This window comes from Amphiura filiformis, chromosome 12, assembly GCF_039555335.1.
Source record: "Amphiura filiformis chromosome 12, Afil_fr2py, whole genome shotgun sequence".
NCBI classification, from domain to species: domain Eukaryota; kingdom Metazoa; phylum Echinodermata; class Ophiuroidea; order Amphilepidida; family Amphiuridae; genus Amphiura; species Amphiura filiformis.
Window position 1 is genome coordinate 45,908,990 of NC_092639.1, and position 15,024 is coordinate 45,924,013.

At 37.6% G+C, this 15,024-nt stretch overlaps 1 protein-coding gene across 1 annotated transcript; it reads left to right on the forward strand.

Annotated features, from left to right (window-relative positions):
• Positions 1–942: 942 nt before the first annotated feature.
• Positions 943–10,661, forward strand: LOC140166283 (proton-transporting V-type ATPase complex assembly regulator TMEM9-like). Its single transcript, XM_072189695.1, has 5 exons — positions 943–1,118; positions 5,476–5,576; positions 8,337–8,424; positions 9,239–9,358; positions 10,248–10,661. Exons 1-5 carry the CDS (start codon positions 1,044–1,046, stop codon positions 10,377–10,379), a joined length of 516 nt encoding a protein of 171 aa, XP_072045796.1. The 5' UTR covers positions 943–1,043; the 3' UTR covers positions 10,380–10,661.
• Positions 10,662–15,024: the final 4,363 nt, after the last annotated feature.

The window sequence follows — 15,024 nt, forward strand, 5'->3', positions numbered from 1 at the left end:
AATAAAGAAATAGATAAAAATCAGCCTAATAAATAAAGAAAACAATTCATCCTATATAATTAAACAATTCAAAAAAAAAAAAAAAAAAAAAAAAAAAAATATAGACACAGATATTTATTGGTATCGAGCACTGTATCGAGCACTGTATAGCACTGTATAGCTGTCTGTGATACTGTTACTTCTTAATTAAACAATTCAATTGATAAATAAATAAATAAATAAATAAATAAATAAATAAATAAATAAATAAATAAATAAATAAATAAATAAATAGATTAATTAATTAATAAATAGATAAATAAGTAGGCCTAAATACCAAACCAATTAAAATACTGCACAAGTTTCAAAAAATATTGTTTTCATTTACGGCCTATGCATAATTTTGACTACCTTAGGCCTATAGCTTGAATAGTAAATACTAAAGCCTATAAATAGGGAGATATCATTTTTATTTGCGTATAACCCCCCTCCCATCATTCAGTTGATAGGCCTACCTTCGCTTCGTTTTATTAAAAAATAATAAAATAATAAAATATTATTATTTCATCTTCAATTACGCATATTAAAACTACAAAGAAGCATTTTATTCCGGGATTTTGTTTCGATTATTAATATTATAAATCCAGGCAGGAAGATCCAGGGTTATATCATAAATGTTGTACTTGTAGGCTAGTGGCTACAACATCAAAATTCCCCGCGAAATGCACGCAATGTAGCAACGTTTCGTGCATGACACCGTGATTTATTTATAGACTGCATGCACCGCGCGCTAGACTTGAGAAATGAATCGTACTTGTGCCGTGTGCAAATTTAGGGGAGTAGGTCGAGATTCAGTTTATTGCCTTGTCAGGCTACAGCTGCTTGTATTAAAGCGACTGGTAAAGGAGACATTAATTATATGTCTCGGAGGTCAAAGGTGACAAAAATAATAATAAATGCGATATCGAGATGAAGTTGTTGGAAAAGTGTTAATATTTTCACGTCATTTTAGCCTTTTTAAGCCTAAAAATAGTGTAACATGTAATAAACATACAACAATCAACATGTTGAAGCTTCAAGATACCGTATTTGTTGTGTGCCTGGTCATATTTGGGGCGTGTTTAATTCAGGAAGTGCAGGTAAGCTTAAATAATTTTTTACGTGGGCAAAGTCAGTGACTAAAGTTAATTTTTGATTACTTCCATGGTCCGGGTACGCGCTGGTGAATTGTGATCGCGTAGAAGTGACAAGGTCACCTACTACCCGCCGCGCCGACGACCAATGGGTCAACCGGCTTGTTGTCAAGTCCGTTGATCAGCCAATCAGCTCAGCGTGATTGTTTATTTCTTCTGTGTGTACCATGTTTACGCTCGTCTACGCTTGGCGCACAGCTCGGACCACGGAAGTAATAAAGAATTAACTTTATTTAGAGAATAAAAGATAGGATTTTGTCTTTTGCCTATCCAATATCGTGTCATGGATGGGCTGGCCAATATTATGCTCATCAGGGTTCCCGTTAAGGATTTAAAAATGTGCGTCATGTGTGACGCAAGTTTGCTGACAAGGTTAAAAAAACTTGCGTCCAGGCATATTTTTGTGCGTCCATCTGAAATTCTCAATCAATCATACCGGGAAACGCCGCGGAATTTCATGATCAGCCCCTTGTTGCTAACACACGTACCCGTACCCCGGGTCTACACTTCATCAAATGTTGATTGTTAAAATAAAATAAAAGTGCATTTTCGCCGTGATATTCCATCTCCAGTCGCTATGATAATTTTTCTCATTTCTGTGTCAGTTTTGGTCGGAAACGTGGTCAGAAACAGCTGCAAAAACATTCGCAAATTTTCGTACTCTTACTTCCGGGTTTCTTTAATTTTAAAACGTGTTGTTGATGCTATAAAAGCTAAAACACGTGCTACCACAAATAATACAAAAAAAGGTTATCATTTGGATTTTGTCTTTAAAATTGCTTTTATTCATCGTAACAATAATACTAATAAAGGAAACGTAGATTATTTATGAGAAAATAAACTTAAAACATTAAAAACTGAATATTGTCAGCTTGTGATATAATTAAATAAACAGCAACTGCACGGTAGACGCACGTCATCACTCCAGCAAGCTTTGTAAACAAAGCATCAACATGATCAATGGGGACTTTCCCATCAAACAACGATCGTACGGAAAGCTTGCAAAAAGTGCACGATTTCCTGACGTTGCATTTACAAATATTGCAGAATTTACTGCAATTCTTCAGCAGGTGGGTCAAAATTTTGGGGCTTTTATTATCTTAAATATATAAAAGAATAAAAATGTCTTATTTTTATATCAATTAATGATTAAATTTCGAAGTTTTGTCTGCGTCCACAATCCACATGCATGTGATATGGACGCATAAAATACTTGATTAGCCATGTGAACTTAAGCGTCCAAATTTGTAAAATACTGCCTGGACGCAATGACGCTTTTACTAACGGGAAGGCTGATGCTCATTCTTATTCAGTTTTAATGTAATTTTTGCGAGAAAAACTGCCTTTTTTCAAAAAAATAAAGTTACTTTTGTGAGGACATCCCTGTTGTTTTAAATGAACGAAACCATCGCGAACATCGAAGCCGCCGAATCGCGTGTTAGTGCTCGCATGTGTATATGCGAACGCATTATCACACGATCATTGAGGAGCAACAAGCATGCATGCCGCTATGCGTGGCGGTACGCCTCTAACTAATATCACTATCAACTATTGTGAGATATTAATTATTATACACCAGAAAACCAATCAAATTACGTGAATTCTTTACAAGACGTACCCATTGAATAAGAATGTCAATTCATTTTAAGTCGCTGGTAACCAGTATTTCAAAAAAGGGTGTAGCTTTGAATTGATGTGATGCGATTATTCAATATCTGCTGACCAACAGATCGTTCTACGGTTTCACAATTTAAATTACTATGGCCCGAGATTGCCGAGAAGGCATTGAGGCCTTTACAATATTTTCTTATGTTCTTGGCAGGGGTCGAAATAAGCGATAGCCCGATAGCCATGGCTATTAGGTTTTCTGTCGGGCTATTGGGTTTTATCTCCATGTAGCCCGTCGGGCTACAGGGGTTTTCATGCTTGCAGAAAAATGAAAACCTGTGAAAGAAAAATAAAAGCTTCGATCTCCAATATTTACGGCCTGTCCAGAAATTATGTAACATAAAATGCAATGTAACGACATTTGTTGAAGTGAAGTCACCGTAGCATTGTAACATAATTTAAAAATAGAAATAAAATACACTCCACCGCATAATTACACAGATTGCGATATTGTCTAGAACCACTGCTGCTAAGTTATTGCAGTGCTGAATGATGACACGTACATGAGTTGGAAAATTTTCTAATTCTAGGGATCGGAAAGAAATGCTTTGTGGGTGGTGTGTAGAGATATGCCATCGGTGAAATACTGACACAATGATCGGTCGTAGAAGAAAAAAATGACAAAAGTTGCCCTTGAATTATGTTTTATAGTCATCATACTCCAGTAATTCAATAAATATCATAATATTTGGCCTAAACTTGAACTCATTTGCAATGAAATGTCATTTTTATTGAGAAATGCATGGGTTCCATGTGGTGCCAATGGTGTTGAATTCTGCACTTTGCAAGTTTACTGCATTTTGTGGAATTCGCGAACTTTTATGGCATAAAGCAACACTTTTATAGTAAGTAAACTGCTTGGGAACTTTCTTAAAAAGCAAGATGGTTGGTTACAGGCGAGAAGCGTGGCGTGAAAAGCGAGATCACATTTTTGCCAGGCTTTAACTAAATTTTTTATACCATGAATCTATACCGGTAACACATCATTGTAACCAAAATCACAAAATCTGATACCAATTAATTAAAACGGTACATTCAATACTTGACAGATTCGAGATTAAGAACCCTTCATTTTAGGATTTGAGTGCATATTTATAACACTTTCAGGGGTTCAGGGGTTCTGGGGGGTAAGGGTTACTCACTAATAACTGAATATTTGAACAAACGATTGGTTTGAATTGTGCGAAAACAATGTCTTTTCAGGGCTATTGAATTTCCTTCAGGGCTATCAGAAAAAATGGCTAGATAGCCCGGATGGCTATCAGGAAATGGTCCCTTATTTCTACCCCTGTCTTGGTTAGGTATGGGTTATTATTAAAATAAAAAATAGTTTAATATATTAAAATGAAATCCTAGCACAAATAAATCGTCTTCATTCAATTGTGCTCTCTTTAAAGCAAGTTGAAATACATGTAGCTTGTCAACTTTCAACATGGGAACACGTTATGAAGTATCTATAATTAGTGAAAAGATGCAGCTCAGCGGCCGGCCAACAAAAAGAAAATGTCTATAGTAGGCCCTATACGAGAAATCAATCGCATTATCGTGTTCACTCTAGCGTAAGTTTGAGCCCTATTTGACTCATTCAAGAACGTTCGAAGGACACCCCCGCGACTGTTAAGGTAAAATGAATCAAGTATAGTTCCAGGTCTGAGGCTCCTGAGCCTATCTGGTCCAGGGTACTCAGTATCAAATTTTATTAATATCACTTCTTACCGTTCCTCACATGAAGATAAGACTTAAAATATATTTTGGTGCATGTGTGGAAATTTTGGGTACATTTGAAAACTGTAATTTAAAATGACCAAACTTGTGACTTTTAGCGATCGTCACCATAACAAAAATTAATGTCTCATAGAGATAACACGGTGGCCATGCCCATGGTCAGGGCCGGATTTACCATAGGGCCAGATGGGCCCGGGCCCAGGCCCCCAAATTTTGGGGGGCCCCAAAATTGCCCTGTGCAGTGTGCATCTTCCATTTTAGCCGCAAAACACCATGTTTAGGGTCAGCTTCAATTTGAGTTTAAAAAGTCTAAAATTGAAATTTTTCGCACGCTTCGCGCGCAAATGAAAAACTTGCCCACTTGAGTGCACATGCCTTCTTCACAGTGCGTTTGAGGGCCTCCAAATTTTGGCCGGGCCCAGGGCCCCCAAAAAGGTAAATCCGGCCCTGCCCATGGTGGCGAAGAAATTTCGGTTTTTTTTGCTGTGAAATGCAGATTTAATGAAGAAAAGAGATGCAGTAAGTCTTCATGTTATTTTTAAAGATTATATCACAAAACTGAACATGTGAGTATTTATGAATGCAGGGTGAACCTTTGGAACTGCGACATGTCACATGAGTTCACGGTTCGGCTGCATCTGTGTGCCGTGCTTTTTGCAATATACTACGGAAGTCATGGCCCTATGGCGAGGATTCGAGGAAGGAACCAATAGGGCCATGATGTATACCCAGTGTGGGCAAGTCATACGTCACCAATACAAATGAAGTTTCATGCGATCATGTTTTCCATATCGAAAAGTCACTGGGTGGGTGCTTCACCTAGGCATGGGCATTTTAATGGAATGATTACAGCGATAAGGCATTAATACAAGTGCATTTTGACTTATTTTCAACTCATCTGATGTTTCAGGGACAATTTGAAGATGTGAGGTGCAAGTGTGTATGCCCGGCAGATCCAGCCAGTAATCAGACAGTCAACGCAACTATAACTAATGTGTTACCTGCAAAGTGGTAAGTAAAAAGCATGTCTAGTAAATTATTTTCCACATGATGTGGTAGTGACGGCAGTGTGCATTTCATTGGGCATAGCTAAAATCACTAGTGTTTGCTCAAAGTGCTGGCGTACACGCTTTTAAGCCCTGGGCTTAAAGACGCCGCATAGATGCGCGTGTGTAACAGATGCCTCACCACTTTGATGTCGCTGCCACATCAGGGTGGAAAATGCTTTAACAGCACCAGAATTGACATCTGGGGGGGGGGCAAAATGCCTAAAATTTGACATTTTCTCCCAAAATAAGTGGGATTTTTAGGGGCAACTGGGGCTAAAGCAAGTGTGGGTACTAGGTAGGCCTATGGAAATCTGAGAGGAAAAATGTCTCAAATTTGACATAAATCCCAAAATAGTAGGATTTCTAAAGATATGTTTATACTGACTAGGGGCATCTGGATAGTAAAGTACAAACTTGGGGTGGCCTGTCCTATAGGGACTGCCACTGATGATGTCTATCCAACTCTTACTTCAACTTCAGATTTAGTATTTTTGAAAATCCTCTTTGGCTCTTTAAATTACATTCAGCCTAATTTAGGATGCAAATTTGTTTAGGCCTACAGTGTTAGAATCAAGAAGATATGTAGAAATTCTTTGATTCTCACAAACTATCTTGTGCACAGACTACTTTGATTCAGAAATCTTTTTACAAGAAGCTTAGTACAAGAATCTTATTAGTGGATTCTTGTCGTATGAAAAAAATCATCCAAGGCTAGTGCTTGAACAGGGTATTTAACAAGTTCAAAATTGCTCAATATACAGGATGGGTCTAAAAGTTATTTATTTTTAGGGGGTTTTGAGTGTCCCTCGATCTATAGCTAAATGCTAGAATCATTCATGGTTGACCTATAATTAAAAAAACAAAAGTTACATGTTTTTGATATGAAAAGTGTTCATTTGTGTTCATGTCATACTCTATTAATGATTTCAAAATGCATTGGATTTGTATTCATTTTGAAATCATTAACCCAGATTCTATTACCCCCACAAAAGTGGTATTTGAGTGATGTGGAGGTATCATTTTAACTACTGCGTTGCAGTGTTATTGGTTGGGTAAAAACCAATAAGTGGCATACCATTGGCAAGCTTGGACTTTAAGCTTTTAGAAAAACAAGTTTAATATTTAATTATGTAAATATTATGCAAATTAACTCATGAATAATTGATGAGCTCATAGCCAAATATGATCAAAAAATTATTTTCATTTACAATTTTGAAGTGCATGAGTACATCAATGTGGCATTTTTATGCAGTTTTAAATACACTGCCGTGTTTCTACATATAATAAAAAAAAATCTGAGTTACTTTGGACCATATTTAAAAAGTTTATGGACATTTTGGGCTATTTTAGGGCAAAATTTGGCCTAAAAATGGTCAAAATATGCAGGTTTCCAACATTTTAAACCATTTTATGATGTGTTAATGGTAGTTGTATTAGGAAAAAAGGTGTTTTGTTGATAGAGAAGTGATAAATTATCAAAACTATTCCAAAGATAAGACCTTATTTGTGTAAATAATTTTTTTACATGCATATTAAGCCATTTCATGCCATATGGCACGAAATTGATAGGGGGTAATAGAATAGGGTTAATAGCATATGACATGAACACAAATTATCACTTTGCATATTAAAAACACAAACAATTTGTTTTTTTGTAGGTCAACCATGAATGATCCTATCATTTAGCTCTAGGTCCAGCGACACTCCATACCCGAAAAAATAAATAACTTACCCGCCCAAAAATGCGTCGGGTGCAAAATTACCCCAAAATGCCTGTCTTAAGACTAATAATGTGTTGTCCATTTTTGTGAAAGTTTTTGTGAATGTACCTCTTTTAGTTTGCAAAACAATATATGTGACATGATCAAGGGGAATGAGTCAGATGTCGCTAATATTGTTTTTGAGATATTGGCAAAAACAGTGTTCAAATTCTTTTGTTTTATATTGTTTTCAGCCATTATATATTGCTCATAACTCGGTAACCAGATGTTCCATTTTGATGGGGTTTGCATCAAAATGTAGCATTTGTAAACTGCCAGAAAATGATGTAAAAAACTTCTAATTGAAAATTGCCGACATGTGACTCATTCCCCTTGATCATGTCACATATTTTGAAGAAGACACACACAAAAAAAACCACCCAAAAACAGGTTGTGTATGCATATTTAATAGAATCACAGTTTCTGTTCATTTGACCTTGGCATACATTACAAACCATTCCATTATGACCCATGAAAGGGATTTCAGTGTTCATTTAAATCAAGATAGCTAAATTAAGTGTCATACAATGTATATTATAGAAATTTAACAATTCCTGAGTACAGCAAAGGAAGCTGTTCTTGTACCCATAATATGCATGTTAAAAGTGTCATTGGAGACTAAAATGAGGAATTACACAACAATTACAACTCTGCACCAACCAAGATACAGCGCCTCCATATGTTTACATGAAAACAAGTAGCTATATACAAAATTGTCGGTACAATTCTAGATTGCGCATCCTGTGTTTTAGGTGCAATTCTAGTTTACTCTGCGCACCCTGTGTTTAGGGTTAGGCTTAGGGTTAGGGATTACCCCTTTAGGATTAGGGTTATACTTGTGCGGAAGGTATACCAGAATTATTACAAATTGTCATATCTTCCGAATGAAATTCCCAATCGGTATTATTCCAAATTTCAGCATACAATGGTTTCTATTGATATATTTGTTTTGTTTCTTTCAGCACATGTGAATTTGTAATGCATAAAAATGAAAGTGAATGTCTTCGCTGTGAATGTAAATATGAAAGCAGGAATACATTAACTATTCAGGTGAGTGATCTTGATGCTTGGTGGAGCAGGGACTGCCTTGCTCTACTGCTCTCCTTAAATCTGATTAGGAGAGTGATTTTTAGCTCTCTTTAGTTGACCATTCTCTCCTTACATTCTATTGTCAATGCTCTAAGCAGCTCTCCTTGAACTTGAAGGCTCCAGAAGAGGTGTTAAATGCTCTCCTGCTAATTCCAAAAGACAGTACAAATTTTATAGTGTACACATGCATGAAAAATTGGTCCTTTGCAGAGAATGCATGTGAATTTTGTGAATCGCATTTGGGGGATTAAACTTGTTATTTCAAGGAAAGGGTTGTTTTAAACCTCTACTTGGTGTGTTTAGGGAGTTTATTGTACATTGGTGTGTTTTTGAAGTTGGTGTTTTCTGATTTGCATCAGGAATAAAAGTTGACTTGCCAAACATATTAACTTCAACATTGATCATCATCATCAGTCTTACTAAATGCATCTCTTCACTGAATTTACTAAGTTTTAAAGACAGGTTTACAATGCTTAGTCTATGAAACTGCACAAAAACATTTTTCACTAGTTCTGTATTAAAAACAGACCCATCTGCATGGGGGCATACATTGTACCGGGCCATCAAACCAATGGAGGCAACATTTCCAAATCCTCTCGCTGAACCGTTACTAAAATGGGTTAAAATTGGGACAATTATGGGCCAATGGAAACTTGCCTCTTAGTCCTTCCCCCTACCCCCACCCCGTAGGTACACCTTGGGTCTTAGAAGCATGATAAATGTTATTATATACTATAATAGCTTGAATTTGCTTATTTTGTTTTATCTTTTGCAGGTAGTTGTAATTTTCATCATTTTAGTGATAGCAGTGTTACTAGTTTATTTGGTAGCATTATTGGTACTGGATCCCACTATGCTACGTGGTGAATCACAGATGCAACAGCTACAAGAAGAGGTATGTAATTATAGGCAGCTCTACAAATGATGTGGTATCTGCATTGACTTCCTCTTCTTAGCAATGTTATTATATTATCAGGTGTCCATTTCACTTACATTTAAAGCCATAATGTATGATCTTATAATATGAAATTGCTTAATTTTTTTCAAACCCTTTTTTTTGGCATATTTGTAACCTTGATCTTTTGGCATTTTTCTGTAATGTTTACACATGTCCCAACTTGCACCTAAATGGAACCAGCCAAATTAGTTGTGTTTGTAGGTCAACACAGCAAAGTTCGACATAAAATCATAATTCATGAATTATTACTTTATGTCCTCCTATAGAACTGTATGTTAAATGGCCAAAATAACCAGGAGGGGTTTCTTTCACTTTACCTTGTTATTTCAGACAGAAACCCTTCCCGATAATTATTATTTCAGCATTTTGAGTACAGCATAACAATTTTAAAATTTGAAGGAATCATACATTATGGCTTTAACCCAGGGCTCTGCTGTACACTAAATTACCAGATCAGAACATTTCACACGTAAGAGAAAATTTATTTTAAAGTGAAAAGGTGTAGCTCACAATGTCGCTCATTTCAACACTGAATTTGGTGTAGTGAGCCTAGTGCCAAATTAAATGACTGAGAGAGCATTGTATAACAATAGCCAGTGAGTGACTAGCGTTGTAAATGACTATATGAGTCTGAGGAACATGTCCTTTGCCCTTGGCATAACTTCAGACAGGGGCATAACCAGGATTACTTGAGGGGATTTTGAAGAAAGGACCATTTTTCCATGGACCTTTTCCAAAAAAAAAATGTTGGGACTTTTTTGACCAAGATAGGAATAACCTATTATATAACTCTAATAACTCTACTTTACATATTGTTGTCATATAGGATATTGGTCCACCTGACCTGCAAAGACAACAGTCCTACATCGATAGAGTTGGATCAGCTCAACAGAGATGGAAAAGAAGAGTTAGACAACAAAGAACCAATATATTTGATAGACACACAATGCTTAGCTAGCACTGGCCTGCCCATCATTACCAATAGACACACAATGCTTAGCTGGCACTGCCCTTTGTAGAGGGAGGACCAAATTGAGCGAGTTTGAAGTCTTAAATTGCCCTTCATTTCCAATATATCGAGGGTTGACAAACAGAAGGCCTTAACTCAAAAAGTGCCTTTTTGAGAAAAATGAGTAAAATAATATTTTGTATTGAAATGTGACCAAGTATTATTGTGCTATAGATGCAATAGGAAGTTGATTGAGTTAAGGCTTTATGATTTTAAGAATCTGTGGGTATTACAGATTCTCAAAATGACCAAAAGTGAGTTAAGGCCTTCTGTTTGTCAACCCTCTATATTTGGTAGACATACAATGCTTAGCTAGCACTGGCTTACAATGCTTAGCTAGCACTGCCCTTTGTAGAGGAAGGACCAAGTGGGTGAGAGAGTTTGAAGTCTTAAATTATCCATCATTACCAATATATTTGGTAGACATACAATGCTTAGCTAGCACTGGCTTACAATGCTTAGCTAGCACTGGCCTTTGTAGAGGAAGGACCAAGTGGGTGAGAGAGTTTGAAGTCTTAAGTTATCCATCATTACCAATATATTTGGTAGACAAACAATGCTTAGCTAGCACTGGCTTACAATGCTTAGCTAGCACTGCCCTTTGTAGAGGAAGGACCAAGTGGGTGAGAGAGTTTGAAGTCTTAAATTACCCATCATTACCAATATATTTGGTAGACATACAATGCTTAGCTAGCACTGGCTTACAATGCTTAGCTAGCACTGCCCTTTGTAGAGGAAGGACCAAGTGGGTGAGAGAGTTTGAAGTCTTAAATTATCCATCATTACCAATATATTTCGTAGACAAACAATGCTTAGCTAGCACTGGCTTACAATGCTTAGCTAGCACTGCCCTTTGTAGAGGAAGGACCAAGTGGGTGAGAGAGTTTGAAGTCTTAAATTACCCATCATTACCAATATATTTGGTAGACAAACAATGCTTAGCTATCACTGGCTTACAATGCTTAGCTAGCACTGCCCTTTGTAGAGGAAGGACCAAGTGGGTGAGAGAGTTTGAAGTCTTAAATTACCCATCATTACCAATATATTTGGTAGACAAACAATGCTTAGCTAGCACTGCCCTTTGTAGAGGAAGGACCAAGTGGGTGAGAGAGTTTGAAGTCTTATATTACCCATCATTACCAATATATTTGGTAGACAAACAATGCTTAGCTAGCACTGCCCTTTGTAGAGGAAGGACCAAGTGGGTGAGAGACTTTGAAGTCTTAATTACCCATCATTACCAATATATTTGGTAGGCATACAATGCTTAGCTAGCACTGCCCTTTGTAGAGGAAGGACCAAGTGGGTGAGAGACTTTGAAGTCTTAAATTACCCATCATTACCAATATATTTGGTAGGCATACAATGCTTAGCTAGCACTGCCCTTTGTAGAGGAAGGACCAAGTGGGTGAGAGACTTTGAAGTCTTAAATTACCCATCATTACCAATATATTTGGTAGACATACAATGCTTAGCTAGCATTGGCTTTTGTATCAGATCCAATGGATGAGAGAGTTTGAACTCTTCAATGACCCATCATTATAGCCTCAATTTTGTTTTTGTTTTTTGTGGTGAGGGTTGGTCACAGAAATAGAGAAGAGCCAGGACGTTCATTTATTCAGGCATGAGGGAATAATTTGGGGTATTTGTGTTTTGCTCGGGAGTGCTTTCGGAACAAATCACATAAAAGACTGTAGGAGCAAAATGAAACACATGGCGAAACGTACTGATTGCATCAAAGTAGGTGCAAGTTATGAAACACATGTTGCGATGCACTGATAACATCTAAGAAGGGACACAAACACATATGTATAATTGGCACATAATTGCTTTTGTTTGCTTCAGCTTACTGTTGGCAATGACCCGAATACTCCCAAATTATTCCCCCATATCTAGCAAGGGCAGTATAGGAGTCTCTATTTCTGTGGATTTGGCACATTGAGCATAAATCCATACACCCCCAATTATAGAAGACCTTAATCTTCCACACAGGGAGTGTGAATCTTCAGATGGGGTTACCTGAATGGGTGACTCCATTTGAAATATACACTCCCAGTGTGGGAGGTTAAAGTCATGTCCACCTCCACAGGGGGTGTATGGATATCAACAGGAATAGCCCATTTGATCCTGTGTGGAGTGCAGAAATGTACCAAGGAAGTGTAATGTGAATAAATGTAGTTGATTTGGGCAGGCTTTATTGGCCAGGGTGGGGCAACATAACATTTTTGGGGCAACAACCAAAAAACATTACCGGCTGCATCATTACAAGCCGACGACGGATGTCGGCTTGTTCTGTCTCTTCTCAATTCTTCTTCTTTCTTCTTTCTTCTTCTGGCAACCAATCAACTGCATCTAGCTTCGCAAAGGATTGACAGATTTCAACCAAAGTTGACCCAAATGACCACTGGGCTAGGCCAAACCTTCCATTTGACTTTGACCTCGCTGTGACCTTTGACCTAGCTATAATGGTCAAAAATGTGATTTCACAAAAATGCTACTCCTTCCACAAATTTCATGCAATGATCATGTGACTCATGCATATGAATCAACATGTGGCAGTGCTTAAAACTTCCTAAAAGAATTGAGGTCAAAGGTCATTAAGGGGTCATTTCCGGGGAAAGTCTGAAAAATTTGAAGAAAATTTTCGAAAAACCACGGACATTACAAAATATATAGCAGAGAGTCGCCATTAGCACACATGCATTGCTACTAGCCAGGGTCTTTAGGATGCCTACAGGTTTGGGGTCAAAGGTCATTAAGGGGTTACTTCCGGTCAAAAACCAAAAATGTTCAAAAAAATTTTTATCTCAAAATGTAAACAGACCAGAATAATATAACCATCATACATGAATCAGTGTTACCTGATGTATGCATGGTATTTTTATTTTGGGGGTCAAAGGTCATTAAGGGGTCACTTCCTGTTTTTAGCTGAATAACTTCAAGAATTTTTATCTCAAGAACTTAACATGTTAGAATTTTTAATTAAAACTGGAACAATGCATTTTGTCGGTGTACATAAGGTTTTTTTTTCATTGAGGTCAAAGGTCATTAAAAGGGCCAAAAGGTCAATCAAAAAATTTCAAAAAATCAAAATCCATGTATAAGTTCCGATTAAGCTGAAATTCACCAGGAATATTTCTTATGACATCCTAAGCACAATGCAAGAGCAGTTGACCCCATCCGTAACCCAGGGGTCAAGTTATAGGGGTCAAATTGCGGCTTGTATTCAGCGTCTGTTGACTCTAGTTTTGAACTTGTATTATTGGTGGGATATATACATATACTGGTTTTTAGAGAGACTTTACATATAAAGTCTTCAAGCTTCCAAAAACAAGGCTTTATTGGGACAATGTGTGCACATAGCGTGTAATAAATTAGTATTTTACATTATTATGGCACATGATCGGGGTGAATTTTGGTAGAAAACAGGCTCCTTGCCGCTTTTCTTTACCTTTATGTTGCCGGTTTGCTCTTTCATTTTTTGTCATGGGGCACGTTTTGCTTTCATTTTTGTCTTCGCCTGATAAGGCAGGAGACTATATAATCACTTTTCCGTATGTATGTGTGTGCGTGCGTGCGTGTGTGTGTGTGTGCGTGTGTGACAAATTTGATTAAAGTTTTGCTTTTTCTCGGAGACTAGGAGTCGCACGTTTCTCAAACTTGATGGGTGGGTGCATCTTGACCCGAGACAAAACCGGTTTGTATTGGTTAGTGGGTCAAGGTCACTGAGGACCTCTAGAGGTCATCTAAGGTCAAATTAGTAAAAAATGTCGTATGGGCATGAAACTTGGTAGGTACAGTCAACATTTCAAGCCAAATTTTTGAAGGTCATTTCAAGGTCACCAGGGGTCATCTGAGGTCAAATTAGTATAAACTGTCGGATGGGCATGAAACTTGGTGGGTACAGTCAACATTTAAAGCCAAATTTTTGGAAGGTCATTTCAGGGTCACCAGGGGTCATCTGAGGTCAAATTAGTAAAACTATCGGATGTGCATGAAACTTGGTGGGTACAGTCAACATTTAAAGCCAAATTTTTGGAAGGTCATTTCGGGGTCACCAGGGGTCATCTGAGGTCAAATTAGTAAAAACTATCGGATGTGCATGAAACTTGGTGGGTACAGTCAACATTTCAAGCCAAATTTTTTGAAGGTCATTTCAAGGTCACCAGGGGTCATCTGAGGTCAAATTAGTATAAACTGTCGGATGGGCATGAAACTTGGTGGGTACAGTCAACATTTAAAGCCAAATTTTTGGAAGATCATTTCGAGGCCACCAGGGGTCATCTGAGGTCAAATTAGTAAAACTGCCGTGTGGGTATGAAACTTAGTGGATACAGTCAACATTTAGAGCCAACGTTTTGGAAGGTCATTTCAGGGTCACCAGGGGTCAAATTAGTAAAAACTGTTGCATGGGCATGAAACTTGGTGGGCACAGTCACCATCAGCCAGATAATCGTGCCTAGCCGATAACCGCCAAATTCATTTACCTCGACCAAAAGTAATCACAAAAGCAGGCGGTTGCGAAAGCAGGCGAGACTCGTGGTTCGAGAACCGCCTTGTTAGTCAGGGACACTCTTTCCCACTGCCCACCCCA